The sequence below is a fragment of the Perca flavescens genome, chromosome 12, assembly GCF_004354835.1.
Source record: "Perca flavescens isolate YP-PL-M2 chromosome 12, PFLA_1.0, whole genome shotgun sequence".
Taxonomy (NCBI): domain Eukaryota; kingdom Metazoa; phylum Chordata; class Actinopteri; order Perciformes; family Percidae; genus Perca; species Perca flavescens.
The window spans coordinates 26,259,888-26,274,760 of record NC_041342.1 but is presented as its reverse complement, the minus strand read 5'-3'; the positions used below and the strand labels follow the sequence as shown (position 1 = coordinate 26,274,760).

General features: G+C 41.9%; 1 protein-coding gene across 7 annotated transcripts in view; it reads right to left on the bottom strand.

The window, feature by feature from the left end:
- The window catches only part of LOC114564986 (catenin delta-2), a 135,026-nt gene extending 120,792 nt beyond the window's left edge, over positions 1-14,234 (bottom strand). For all 7 annotated transcript variants that reach the window (XM_028592740.1, XM_028592742.1, XM_028592743.1 and 4 more), the window contains exon 1: positions 14,103-14,234. In XM_028592740.1, the coding sequence (XP_028448541.1) occupies positions 14,103-14,234 (132 nt within the window). The remainder of the gene's footprint in view (positions 1-14,102) is intronic.
- Between the last annotated feature and the right edge of the window lie 639 nt (positions 14,235-14,873).

Here is a 14,873-nt window from a genome sequence, read left to right as displayed (position 1 = left end):
CTGAAAGGATATATATTGTGAACAAAACAGAAACAGCTGTTACGTATTGTATTCTTTCAGGGGAGTAAAGTCTAAACTTAGAAAACCCTCAGTTTAAATGTTGAATGACATTAAATGTCACATTAGAAACAGTTTAGGTTAAAGGCCCATTACAAACGTGTTTGCAATCATGTATACTTCACAGTCTGAAGCAGTCATTGATCTCTATTCATTTACATACTGCATTAAAATCAGTAATCAGGGGGCGCCTGGGTAGCTCACCTGGTAGAGCGTGCCCCCCATATACAGAGGCTCAGTCCTCGCTGCAGCGGCCTAAAATGCCACACAAACAAAAAAATCAGTGATCAGACTTTTGACATGTGCTTATTTTGTGTGATTCATCACACTGATGTTGCAACATTACATCGCCTGTGTGTGGAAATGTAATTTAAAGGAGTATTTCAGCAATTTAGTGTTTCCATTGAATTAGTGGACTAAAAAAAGACAGATTTCAATGGCTGACATAACGTGACTTTCGGTCCCTAGTGTGGGTCAAGCTCCAAAAAGCCCCCAGTTTGTAATGCAGGCTTTTCTGTTACACATTTGAAGTCTCCATGCCCAAACAGAGATAACCCTGATGACAACACCCCTTTGGAGGCGCAGAATACATTACACAAGTGGCTGTGTAAGTGACAATACTTTACGTTGATTGTGATGGATTAGGAAATGAATGGAATCCAAAGAAAGTGATTTGTAATAAATGGGCTAATAAAGTTACAAAAGTAATGAGTACTAACTAAACTAACAAACTAAAACGTCATCATGTCCCTCATACAGGTGGAAAGAAACACTCACTGGCCTGTGCGTGCGTGCGTGCGTGCGTGCGTGCGTGCGTGTGTGCGTGCACGCGTGCGTGCATGTGCATGCTTGTGTGAGTAATCATAGCTTGATAAGCAATTAAGTGAAAAGGACAACAATGAACTATGTCTTAACGAGCAGGTTCTACAATCAAGTGCTTGTCAACTGATTGTATTACTAAAGATTTGGCTCCAATCTGAGCCTATTAATGGAGACAGAGGGAAGACAGATAGAGAGTTAGTGTGCAGCCACTAGCTTACAGGAACAGGGTGGCCCCTGAAAACCCCATTAAAGCAATTAGTAAAGTAAAATAAATGACTGTAGGACAGTAGTGGGCTGCATGGGGAGCAGAGTTGCAGGGTGTGTGTGGGTGTTTTAGCTTTATCTGTCTCCCCCTCTCTCTCTCTTTCCAGTGCAAAGCGGTCTAATTGTGCCCCGTGGTGTCCGCCTGGCATTTAGTTGTTTTAGAAGAACGGGGCCTGTTCAATGAGAAAATGTCACGGTGGCTATATAGCTAAGACCACTGCTGTCTGGAGCTATTGTTTCAGGCCAGAACATTAGTAGGTGCATTCAGTTTGTAACAAAGTTGTCCTGGAGGCAATGGGAAACAAGCCAACATGAGAAGGTGGGGTGTGATAGAGGGGAGCAGGGAGAGAGGTGAAGTGAAATGAGATAGAGAAGGAGAAAACTTTAGCTGACTGAAAAGCAGCGAGGGGGGAAGACAGCTTCAAGGAGATTTAGGGCTTTCCGGATACCAAAAAACACTTAAATGTTTATCCCAAACCAGACAGATTTGTCTTGTTGCCCGATAACTGCAGCTGTAGATCCGGGGTTTTAATTCCTCTCCTCACCACAGTCTCTGCTTCCACCCCTCTGTGCAACAGCACTGAACCAGGTTTTAAACACAGGGTTAGAGACATGAATTATGAGCAACTGTTAAATATTCAGATCGCAGTGTCTTTGTTCAGCTCATTGTGCTGCACATTTTCAAAAAGCCAGCATCAAGGTAAAATTGTTTATTCAAACTGCAGGGATGGATGAAAACCTCAAGGAAATTAGAAGCCCAGGGCTGTGACACATGAGGTAAACATCTAAAGGGTAAGAGTTCTCCTGAGGTATCTCGACATTGTTGCTTTTATCACATTGAAACACCTTGTGGCCTTGTTATATTTGTCTCAGTTTATTGCCTATTGCTGGGAGGATTGCCGATTGACATTCTACTCCCCAAAAAACGCATTGTTTCTGCAGGTGCTGTTTGGAGAAGAGGAAAAAATGAGCAGGTCTGCCCAATGAAAGCTTACAATCCTCAGTAAAACAGGTTTCACTGAATGGATTCAAGAACAAATCTACGTACTTTGTACACAAAAGCAACATATTTCTTAGAATAAAATGTTAGTGTGCTTCCTCTCACACAAAGAGTCTTAGGATCAGAACAAAATCGGTTTTACAACTGAGTCCGTTCAGCTTTACAGAAATCACACATAGCTGATGAACAATTCCAGATACATAACACATTTTTCATGTGCATCTCAGATCACATTATCCCTCACTATGACCACTTCTACGGTCATTACTAAACGTTGTGCCAAATAATGAACAATAACGTCGCTGTCAGTGGCTTTATTTGCTAGCTAACCCCCGCTAAGAAAAAATCCAGCGCATAGACAGTATCTTAGAATAACGTTATGTAAAAATACGTGATTTAACGTCACCATTTTGGTGGCTTGCTAGTACGGTTAAGCTCTTTATTTAAGTGTAGGCCTACATATTTTTTTAACCTTTTTGATGATATACTATTGGTTAATGATGAAAGACTATCAGTGAAAGCAACACCTGGTGGTGTGACCACTGTGGCCTTCACAAGGGCCAGGGACACATATCTTAGGTAACTGCTGTAGACAAAATATGACATAGGCCGCTCTAATACATATAAGAAAGAAAACAGAGAAATTATACAAATTACAGCACATGATTTTGAAAGGTATAATGATTGACTTTATCAAATGAATTACAGCAGATAAAGATGACCATAGTGCATATGTGCCAGTAAGGTCCAGTCTTACAAGAATAGGTCTAAGGTGCCAAGTCCAAGCTTTAATATGTCAACGATTCAAAGAACAAAAACAATTTTTAAACCGCTGTTGGTATGAAAATATTGAATATTTTGTGATGCTGTTGAAGTTATGAGTCGTCTTGAGACGTTATACAAAATAGTTAAAGTTTTAAATCTGACATAAATCTGTGAGTATTGCCTTTATGTTTAAATACAACCTTTGAATTTGAATGTTCTGTATCTGTGGAAGGAGGAGAAGAGTGGAAAATATCACTGATGGAAATAAATCCTCAGGGCTCACTCATGCATGCACTGAAATCCTGGCTCGGGCTACGTTGCAGCATCTGTCTCTGTCTTTATTTGTCTGTAATAAAATAATCAACATCTACCACTAGACTTATGCTCATCAAATATAAAGTATGGTATCTTTTCCTTCGCAGTGTCAACCGTCTGCTCAGCTCTCTGCATAATATAACTCGCAGGGCTGAACTTTTAAAGTCAAGTCTGGAGCGCTGGACTGCACAAACACACAAACGCACACACACACACACACACACACACACACACACATCTCAGGCTCACTGGCCTGTCAATTCCCGGTCAACCATTTTTTCTTGCTGTGGCAGGTAGCAAAGAGAGAACCGACAATGAGACTAAGCTGCTAAATATAAGATTCCGTTGGTCCTTTCCGAGCCCTACCACAATGCACTGATTTGCCCCCCCTGTCACTGCTTTCCAGTTTGAGCTACAGCCAGCCAACAGCCATATAAGTAACACTCCAAAATGGGCACAAAACACGCATGCATGCAAATATGTATGCAATCAGATGCAAAATCGAAATTGATGGTTAACTAAACTCCTTCTCCGAACAGTGATTGTCCAATCATAGCCAACCATAACTACGCACAGCAGACCTGGTTTTTCTACATGTTAAAGTGGTGTACATGGGGCTGTATTACGAGCGATACTCTGTACTTTAAGAGTCTGTAGGGTGTGTCTTTTTTTGGCCATTCTAAAACCAAAAATACAAGAGCTAAAGTGAAAGGAATGAATATAACCTGGCGTTTCTCTAACCTAATGGGGTAAAACAGAAAGAAGCTATAGCGTAAATCAAAAGCAGAGTATCAATTTTGATTGCAAACAGGGGTAAGTGCACTTTTGAAGAATATGGGGAGTATATTTTGATACTCTATTAGGATTTCTTAAAGATTTGATATCCCCTATAGAAAAAAAGGCTCCCACTAGAGAACCATTTTATTGTACACCACTACTCACTCCATGTATACTGTAAGAATATGTGTATATGTCCAGAATCGCTTAGTTACCAACAGTAGTCAGAGCATTACGTTACTTCCAAGGCCAAGTAGCATTAAATGGCTAGTCTGCAGAGTTACAGGTTACATTAAAAAGTAATAACTAATAACTTAAAAGCCAACCAACTTGCAAGTGGAGCTATCCCCCTATAGCAGCATCTCACCTTGTGACCCAAAAACACAATTTTATTCTATCTAGCCACCAACCTTAATTGTAGAATAATGATCAATAACCACATTTTTGTCATGTACTTAAAATAATTTTTTAAGTTACTCAGTACCAATAAAGCCACACTTCTTTCTGCTGCCAGCAGGTGGGGCTTTGCCTTTTTGCCACTTAGCAAATGGCCTATTCAGTATGGATGCATACAAATAACCAAAACAAATAACCAAACACATTTCTACACAAAAACATATTCATATACAGTGGAATTGCATGGGTGAAACAAAAAATATTGTCCCATTTCTGCTTTGGGGCTCTCACCTTTAGTCTTTTTTCAGCTGGAAATAACAAAAGGTAAAAGACTTTCTTAAATGCCAGAAAGAGCAAGAGAGAAAGAGGGGGCAGACAAAGCATGAGCACACACAATTCCTCCCCAAATCCCTCCCCATCCCTTAAATATTCTACTTTTTCTGCATTCTCCCTTGCATATGAAGTAAAACAAAATAAATATTTGATCCATTTGAAACCACTTCTTATGAATACCTAACTCTGTTGTGAAATTTAAAGAGAACTGTATTTGGTAATTTAATGAGGTAGCCGATGCTAAACAAATCTTAATTAATCCTTGATAAACAAATGGGGAGAGTAGTGGCGAGAGGGGGAGGAAAGGCTGATAGCATCCATTATTATCGCACAGCTCCTGTAAGAAAACAACAATAAAAGAACCTAATGAATCATCCAAGAGTGAGTACAATTACCATAACCCTGATTGTTTTCAAAAAGCTATTAATACTGTGATTTCTCATCTTCTTACAAATCCTAACACCAATCATAAAGGGAATGAGCGTTTAAGTATTTGTGCTTTGAAACTAGTGCATTAAAAATGGAGTGTAAATATGTAACTAAAATGTGATCAATTAAAAGAATGCCACAGGTAACAGTATTTATATAATGATGTGTTGTGTTAGAAAGTGAAGAAAAGATCTTAGACCAGTTTAATAAGGCTTACAGAGAAAATAATTTTGTATCAATCTCTAGAAACAGATATCTGCAAATTAAAGCAGAATCTTTAGGCAACGGGGGACAAGAATTTGGAACTAAAAGCGTTCTGGATTCCGTTTGTAGTCTGAGTAGTATTGACCAATCACGTTGGAGCTGCCGTGAAAGAGGCAAAGCAGCAGGTGTGGGAGAAGTTTGGAGAAGACATGGAGAAGGACTTTCGGTCGGCACCAAAGTGCTTCTGGAAAACTGTTCGCCACCTCAGGAGGGGGAAGCGGGGAACCATCCAAGCTGTGTACAGTAAGGATGGGACACTGTTGACCTCAACTGAGGAGGAAATAGGGCGGTGGACGGAGCACTTTGAGGAACTCCTGAATCCGACTAATACGCCCTCTATGTTAGAGGCAGAGCTGGAGGATGATGGGGGATCATTGTCAATTTCCCAGGCGGAAGTCACTGATGTAGTCAAACAACTCCACAGTGGCAAAGCCCTGGGGATTGATGAGATCCGTCCAGAAATGCTCAAGGCTCTGGGTGTGGAGGGGCTGTCCTGGTTGACACGACTCTTCAACATTGCGTGGGAGTCTGGAACAGTGCCAAAGGAGTGGCAGACTGGGGTGGTGGTTCCCCTTTTTAAAAAGGGGGACCAGAGGGTGTGTGCCAATTACAGGGGTATCACACTTCTCAGCCTCCCTGGTAAAGTCTACTCCAAGGTGCTGGAAAGGAGGGTTCGGCCGATAGTCGAACCTCGGGTTGAGGAGGAACAATGCGGATTCCGTCCTGGTCGTGGAACAACGGACCAGATCTTTACTCCCCACAAGGATCCTGGAGGGAGCCTGGGAGTATGCCCAACCAGTCTACATGTGTTTTGTGGATCTGGAAAAGGCGTATAACCGGGTCCCCCGGGAGATACTGTGGGAGGTGCTGCGGGAGTATGGGGTGAGGGGGTCCCTTCTCAGGGCCATCCAATCTCTGTACGACCAAAGTGAGAGCTGTGTCCGGGTTCTCGGCAGTAAGTCGGACTCGTTTCAGGTGAGGGTTGGCCTGCGCCAGGGCTGCGCTTTGTCACCAATCCTGTTTGTAATATTTATGGACAGGATATCGAGGCGTAGTCGGGGTGGGGAGGGGTAGCAGTTCGGTGGGCTGGGGATCTCATCGCTGCTCTTTGCATATGATGTGGTCCTGATGGCATCATCGGCCTGTGACCTTCAGCACTCACTGGATCGGTTCGCAGCCGAGTGTGAAGCGGTTGGGGTGAGGATCAGCACCTCTAAATCGGAGGCCATGGTTCTCAGCAGGAAACCAATGGAATGCCTTCTCCAGGTAGGGAATGAGTCCTTACCCCAAGTGAAGGAGTTCAAGTACCTTGGGGTTTTGTTCGCGAGTGAGGGGACAATGGAGCGGGAGATTGGTCGGAGAATCGGCGCAGCGGGTGCGGTATTACATTCAATCTATCGCACCGTAAAAAGAAAAGAGAGCTGAGCCAGAAGGCAGAGCTCTCGATCTACAGGTCAGTTTTCATTCCTACCTTCACCTATGGTCATGAAGGCTGGGTCATGACCGAAAGAACGAGATCCAGGGTACAAGCGGCCAAAATGGGTTTCCTCAGGAGGGTGGCTGGCGTCTCCCTTAGAGATAGGGTGAGAAGCTCGGTCATCCGTGAGGAGCTCGGAGTATAGCCGCTGCTCCTTTGCGTCGAAAGGAGCCTGTTGAGGTGGTTCGGGCATCTGGTAAGGATGCCCCCTGGGCGCCTCCCTAGGGAGGTGTTCCAGGCACGTCCAGCTGGGAGGAGGCCTCGGGGAAGACCCAGGACTAGGTGGAGGGATTATATCTCTAACCTGGCCTGGGAACGTCGGAGCTGGTTAATGTTGCTCGGGAAAGGGAAGTTTGGGGTCCCCTGCTGGAGCTCCTCCCCCCGCGACCCGACACCGGATAAGCGGACGAAGATGGATGGATGGATGGACGTTGGAGCTGGCTTTGGTTGCAGCAGGTAAAATGTCTGTGTGGAGGAGAGCAAAAGAGGCGGAATGCATTGGCCGAAATGCAATCTCGGAAGCCATCAGCTATCGCCTGGCGACGATTTAGCTTTTTACTGGCTTTCTTTTTTAATTAATGTGCATTCACATGCAGATATCTAAGGAGATTAGCCAAAAAGTTGTCTGGAAATAAAACACCTACAAAATGTATCAACTCGGTCTGTAAACAATGACCGGTGCAGTGAAGCTGTTTCCTACTGCACTGCCAATCAGAGTAAACAGTTCCAGAGAGCACTATCATTCCCATTAGTTGTCAGGCTGCAGAAACCCAAAAATTCAGATCTGATAACCATTACAGAGCCTCTGTGGTAGAATTTATTCTATGTGTTTTTCCATTGGTTGTCTTCTCTCCTGGCTGCAGCTTTTCCCTTGTTTTCACCAACCTTTTATCTTTGCATCCTTGAATGCATTGTCATGTTTTCTTATCTATGCAAAATCTCCCTTTCAACTTCTGTTGTGACTTATAACACAGCGGGATGTTACAAACATGATGGAAATTAAGGTTGAAGCGGTGATGTAATGTGCTTTCCAGTTCTGGAGTGAACAGAATAAAAACACATGTTTGCATGTCAGGTTTGGTTGACTGCAGTATTGTATTATCTAACTGATAGTGGAGTTTAAGAGGTTTTGGGATCTTGGTATTTCAGAACTGACTGGACTGTCAAACATTACCAGGCTGCAAGTAAAAAGACAGCTAATCAATACCCTGTGCCACTTTTACTTAATCTGTCATTCAGCGAGACAATATGTCAGATTTTTCAAATAGGCATATCTCACATTGGAATGAAACTCTTTCAGAGCTGACACTTGACACACTGCGCTCCCCCAACAGCAGATGTGTTGACAGCAGAGATGATGAATGATACGGGGACAAAAGCTGACAGATGTGATAAATACAACGTCCAATGGCTAATCAATCTCATGTGGGTAGAAGGAAATGGAGGAAAAATATCAGCAGGGATCTCCTGGTGTGAGTCAGCAGAGGCAAAAGAGTCTGATTGGCAGCGTGTACTCCATTGTGTGTGTGTGTGTGTGTGTGTGTGTGTGTGTGTGTGTGTGTGTGTGTGTGTTGTGTGCAGACCGCATGTGTGCACGTCTGTGTATCCAAATGTGTGTGAAGCCTTTTCTTAGTCTCTCATGCCTGACCTTGTCTTTGGAAACTAAAATGAACAGAGAGCCGTGTGTGTGTGTGTGTGTGTGTGTGTGTGTGTGTGTGTGTGTGTGTGTGTGTGTGTGTGTGTGTGTGTGTGTGTGTGCGTGTGTGCGTGTGTGCATTCCCTGAAAAACTTCTTGTTGTTACAAACTCTGGCAAAAGCCCAAACAATATTGAAAAATTACACACTGCAAAAACAAGTATGGAAGGAAGTGACAAATGACTGGCTTGAAAAATAATAATAACTTCACCATGGAGCAGGAGCATGAAATATAAAGACGCCAGGAAGGGAGGTGGAAGAGAGACTGAGCAACTATCCATTCGTCTTCACTTTCTTCAAATAGCCGACACTTCTTCCACGACTAGTTCCTGACTTCTCCCCTCCAGACTTTTTACAAATTTTCATCAGATCAGATCATTACCATGTCCTAGATCATCAGTTTGCATGTGTGTGTGTGTGTGTGTGTGTGTGTGTGTACACATAACCTGTGTGTGTAAGGCAAGGCAAGGCAAGGCAGCTTTATTTGTATAGCACATTTCAGCAACAAGGCAATTCAAAGTGCTTTACATGAAACATGAAACATTAAAAACAGTTAGAAAACAATTAAAAACAATTTCAAAGCATTAAAACAATTAACAACAATTTAAGATTATTAAAAGACAAGAATAAAATGTACAGTGCAGTATAAGAATTTTAAAGAAAGAGCAGTTAAAAATAGGTTATTTAAAGAAAGGCAACATTAAAAAGATATGTCTTCAGCCTGGATTTAAAAGAACTGAGAGTTGCAGCGGACCTGCAATTTTCTGGGAGTTTGTTCCAGATATGTGGAGCATAAAAACTGAACGCTGCTTCCCCCTGTTTTGTTCTGACTCTGGGGACAACAAGTAGACCTGTCCCAGACGACCTGAGAGGTCTGGGTGGGTCATAATGTAGTAGCAGATCAGAAATGTATTTTGGCCCTAAACCGTTTAGTGATTTGTAAACCAGCAAAAGTATTTTAAAATTAATTCTTTGAGGCACTGGAAGCCAGTGTATAGACTTCAGTACTGGAGTGATGTGATCCACTTTCTTGGTTTTAGTGAGGACTCGAGCAGCAGCGTTCTGAATCAGCTGCGGCTGTCTGATTGATTTTTTAGGGAGATTTGTAAAGACACCGTTACAGTAGTCAAGTCTACTGAAGATAAAAGCATGGACAAGTTTTTCCAAATCCTGCTGAGACATAAGTCCTTTAACCCTTGATATATTTTTAAGGTGATAATAGGCTGATTTTGTAATTGTCTTAATGTGACTTTTAAAATTCAGGTCTGAGTCCATGACTACACCAAGATTTCTGGCTTTGTCTGTTGTTTTTAACATTGTCGTTTGAAGCTGAGTGCTGACCTTTAATTGTTCCTCTTTCGCTCCAAAAACAACCACCTCAGTTTTTTCTTCATTTAATTTAAGAAAGTTATGTCACATCCAGTCGTTAATTTGTTCAATGCACATATTCAGTTGTTGTATTGGGCTATAATTCCCTGGCGATAAGGTTATGTAAATTTGTGTGTCATTCGCATAACTATGGTAACTTATTTTGTTGTTTTCCATAATCTGAGCCAGTGGAAGCATGTAGATGTTGAACAGAAGAGGCCCCAGAACTGAGCCTTGGGGAACTCCGCATGTCATATTTGTATGCTCAGATGTATAATTACCTATAGACACAAAGTAGTCCCTATTCTTTAAATAGGATTCAAACCACTTTAGTACTGAGCCAGAAAGACCAACCCAGTTTTCCAATCGGTCAAGTAAAATGTTGTGGTCGATTGTATCAAATGCAGCACTGAGATCAAGTAATACTAAGACTGAAATTTTGCCACTATCTGTGTTCAAGTGGATGTCATTAAAGACTTTAACAAGAGCAGTCTCGGTGCTGTGGTTTGGTCGAAAACCTGACTGGAAGGCATCAAAACTGTTGTTGAGTGATAAGAAAAGGCTGAGTTGTTGAAAAACCGCTTTTTCTATGATTTTGCTTAAAAATGGAAGGTTTGATATCGGCCTATAGTTGCTCATTAGTGACGTGTCTAGATTGTTCTTTTTTAGGAGTGGCTTGATGACTGCAGTTTTTAGGGCCTGTGGAAAGATACCTGAGAGCAGAGATGTATTTACAATATTTAGAAGATCAGAAGCCAAACAATTCAAATCACTTTTGAAAACACCCGTTGGTAGAATATCAAGGCAACAGGAGGAGGTTTTCAGATGTTGTATAATGTCTTCCAGGTTGTTATGTATACGTAATAGCTGATCGCATGAAATTGTGTCATATTTGATTTTGTTTTGTGTGAACACTGTGACAACACATATCCTGTACTTGATATGGAAGCACTGACTGTTTGTCTAATTTTCTGAATTTTGTCTGTGAAGAAGGTGGCAAACTCATTGCAAGCCTTGGTAGACAAAAGTTCAGATGCTACTGGTACTGGAGGGTTGATTAATCTATCGACAGTAGCAAACAAAGCACGTGAATTATTATTGTTTCTGGCGATAATGTCAGAGAAAAAGGACCGCCTTGCATTCCTTAGTTCCAAATTATAAATGTGAAGTCTCTCTTTATAGATGTTATAGTGGACCTGGAGATTAGATTTTCGCCAACTACGTTCAGCTTTTCGACACTCTCTTTTTTCTGTTCTCACCACTATAAAATTTCTCCATGGAGATCTTTTCTTACCAGAGACAGCTTTGACCTTAGTGGGAGCAATAGCATCAATAACATTCGTAATTTTACAGTTGAAATTATCTACAAGCTCAGTGACTGAGACCCCTGAGAGGGTGGGTGTGGCGGAGAAAAGCTGAATGAATGATTCACTGGTGTTTTCAGTGATATACCGTTTTCTGATTAACTTTGTTTGAACACTTTTGGGCACCGAGATAGTGCCATTAAAGAAAACACAGGAATGATCAGAGAGAGCAACATCAGTCACCACAACCTTGGAAATGTTTAGACCCTTGGAGATAATCAAGTCCAGAGTGTGCCCCTTATTGTGCGTGGGCTGTGTCACATGCTGAGTCAGTCCATAGCTCTCAAAAACACAACATAGTTTTTTGGTTCCTCGGTCCTGGGGGTTGTCAACATGAATGTTAAAATCACCAGCAATAATTACACGGTCAAAGTTAATACAGATTATAGACAGCAGTTCATTAAAATTGTCAAAGAAGTTTGCACAGTATTTAGGTGGCCTGTAAATATTTATAAGTATAGCTTGAGGGGAGGATCTTAGCTGAAGAGCCACATATTCAAAAGAAGCTAAATTTCCATAAGATAATTGCGTACATTGGAATGAGTCATTAAACAAAATGGCGACTCCACCTCCTTTCTTATTCACTCTATTCTCACTCATACAACTGAAGTTAGGGGGGGCTGACTCAATGAGAACAACAGAACTGTTATTATGGTCCGACCAGGTTTCAGTTAAAAACATAAAATCAAGATTGTTCTTAATAATAAAATCATTGATTAAAAATGATTTTCCTACCAAGGACCTGACGTTTAGTAGGGCTAGTGTTAGTGTGTTTTCGTTTTTTGTGACTGACTGTGGCTGACGAGGAATGGATGCAAAGTTTGCCGTTAAGTGCTTATTCGTTATTCTTTTTCTATTACCTATCACAACATAAATTGTGGAAGAATCTGATACGCAGGGCCCAGGCTTGTCTTGGAAAGAGTTATGAGTGCTACTAGGCATGCAGCCTGGACCCGGTCCATATCAGTTAACGGTTGCTGCATTTTGCATGTGTCCACATGGCCTACTTGGACCTTGAGAACATTGTAGTAACTCGCAGTGAGGTTTGGGTCTAAAACATGCAGACTCCATTATTTGTTCTACTCTCAGCATTTTCACTGGCTATCTTTAGCATCTGCATTTCAGAGCACATCTCATAGTACTCAAGGACACACACAGTGTCCACAGTATCAGTATCAAGTATCCACTCGAACTGTGCACCCACCCACACACACTGCATGCAAAAATACACACTGCCACATTTTCTCAGACCAGACAGAGCCAACATTCATAGCACTGCTATCAACTATGTCATTAAACAGTATTCCATCGATTTAGCATTGTACTCCTATAAAACTGTCAGACTCACAAAGGACAGTTCAAGAAAAGAGATCAAAATCGATGCAGCAGAATCAGAAATACCATCTTCTTTTTTTTTCAAGCATTTTTCTTCCTTGTCAAAACCTGGAGCATACATTGCTGACACTGTAATTTATTGGCTGGAGATTTGGATGCTAATTTAGCCTCGAGCTGCTAGCCTCAAGCAGAGAGAGTTCTGGGAAATTCACTTTTTTCTTACTCCACACCCGCTGTTCTTTTTTTTTTTTTTCAAACTTGCAGTCTTCAGACCCAACCGACACTGACTCAAGTGACATCACTTGAGGAAATGTATCAGATTTCACACAGCTCCCTGTAGAGGGACAACAGGCTTTCACATAAGCAGTAGTACTCCCCAAGACCTGTAAACACTTTGATGTGTCCCCTAAATTTAAATACATAACGAGATCTCACACTAACATCAAATTGAATCAGTTAATCTGTTCTATATTTGCTTTATGTTGATTAGTACTTATCCTATGGTCAGTAAGCTGATTTGATGTAGTTTTGAAATACACTGGTGGTGTGGCTCTGGGGGGTGGCAATGGTGGTCCAACAGTCCATCTGTTCAACATGTTTGACATGTTGGAGATTAAAATATCTGGACAACTTCTGGATGGATTAACATTAAATTTGACAGAGACATGAATGGTCCTCAGAGGCTAAACCCTAATGATGTTGGTGATCCCCTTAGGTTTTTACTAGCACCACCAGCAGCCAGTCAAAATGTATACTTTTCAGTTTGTGACGATCATCCCTACAAGGTTTGTCAATTGGAAGTGAAGAATCTACCACTCTTCAGTGTATTTTCTCAAATGGGGGAAAGAGTAATGTAATACAAATGCCATGTCATATATGTCAAAACATAGCATGTAAGGGGATAGCTCACTTACACACATTAGGAACAATCTAAAAGTCAGTTTGAGTTTAAACAGTAAGACATCTAGGAGTGAAAAATGAAAGAGAAGTTTAAACAGATACATCAAGACACACTTTGGCAGAGCAATGAATATTCTAACCTTCATAAATACATAATAAGCACATGGTCTACCTTGAAAGCTTCATGTTGGCTTTACTTTAGAAAGAAATCAAGGCGTGGGCTTTGTCTTGTCTCTTTACTGCTTCGTCATGCACAGTATATCTCAAAACAAAGCTCCCACCACATTAGAGCAGTTTCAAAATTACACTGAAGCCCGAGGCGTTCTGCTAACAGATCAAAATGTGGTGACATATTTGTGACACATTAGCTCAGATGGGCATTCCATCATTTGTGTTTACTGTTTACTGTCGTCCTGTCTCACCCTGAAAGGACTGGAGGAATTATCCCCACTACTTTATGGTATTCATATTTCATTTATCGTGACAGCCCTCTCTCTACGTATGTTGCATGTACACACACACACACACACACAGTTCTAACCTGTTCCTTGACGGAGGCGAGAATGGCGGAGGTGGTTTCAGACTCGGATCCGTCTCCATTGGAAGCATTGAGGACGGGGCTCAACATGGTGGCAGCACTGGCAGTGTCAGATGCCACCTCAGGCACTGGCATACCTCCTGGAAAAGAAGGAAACATGCAACTCTTTTACTATTATTAAAGACACTGTGACATGCCAGCATTTGGACTGAGTGGCAGTCACACCTACACTCTCCTACACTCTTGTACTCAGGATGTAAGCGTGACGGCAGAGGTGAAGAGACACACATTTCCAAGCAAAAATTCAATATTGGCATAGTGGGGTTATAGCTAAATATTAGATCACTGATAAAACAGCCTACTATTAGACTTCTTACACAATCTGGATACCAGCCAGTCCGTGGTGTCCATGTGCTATGCATTACAATGGCCGTAATGCAGTTTGATTGCATGTTACTTAAACTACATTTGACTGCAACATTTTGACCGCTATTGATTTATGTGTCAGATGATTACTCTCTCTGACTTATATATGCTCAGAGTCATGTGGAGCTGGATCTTCTCCGAGCATGCATTTGGCAAAGGGCAGTGAAAGGACAGGTGCGCTAGGACATCTTTGGAACAGGAAATCTAGGCCAGTGAGAAGAAAGTGTCCAGACTCCACAGAGATAGTGACAGATCTAGGGGTAATCTAGCAAAGATCATAGTAGAAGTAACAGTCCCACTGTCCCACTGGGAGGGAGGGATGGAGGCAGCCTTTGGAAGGAAGCAGGA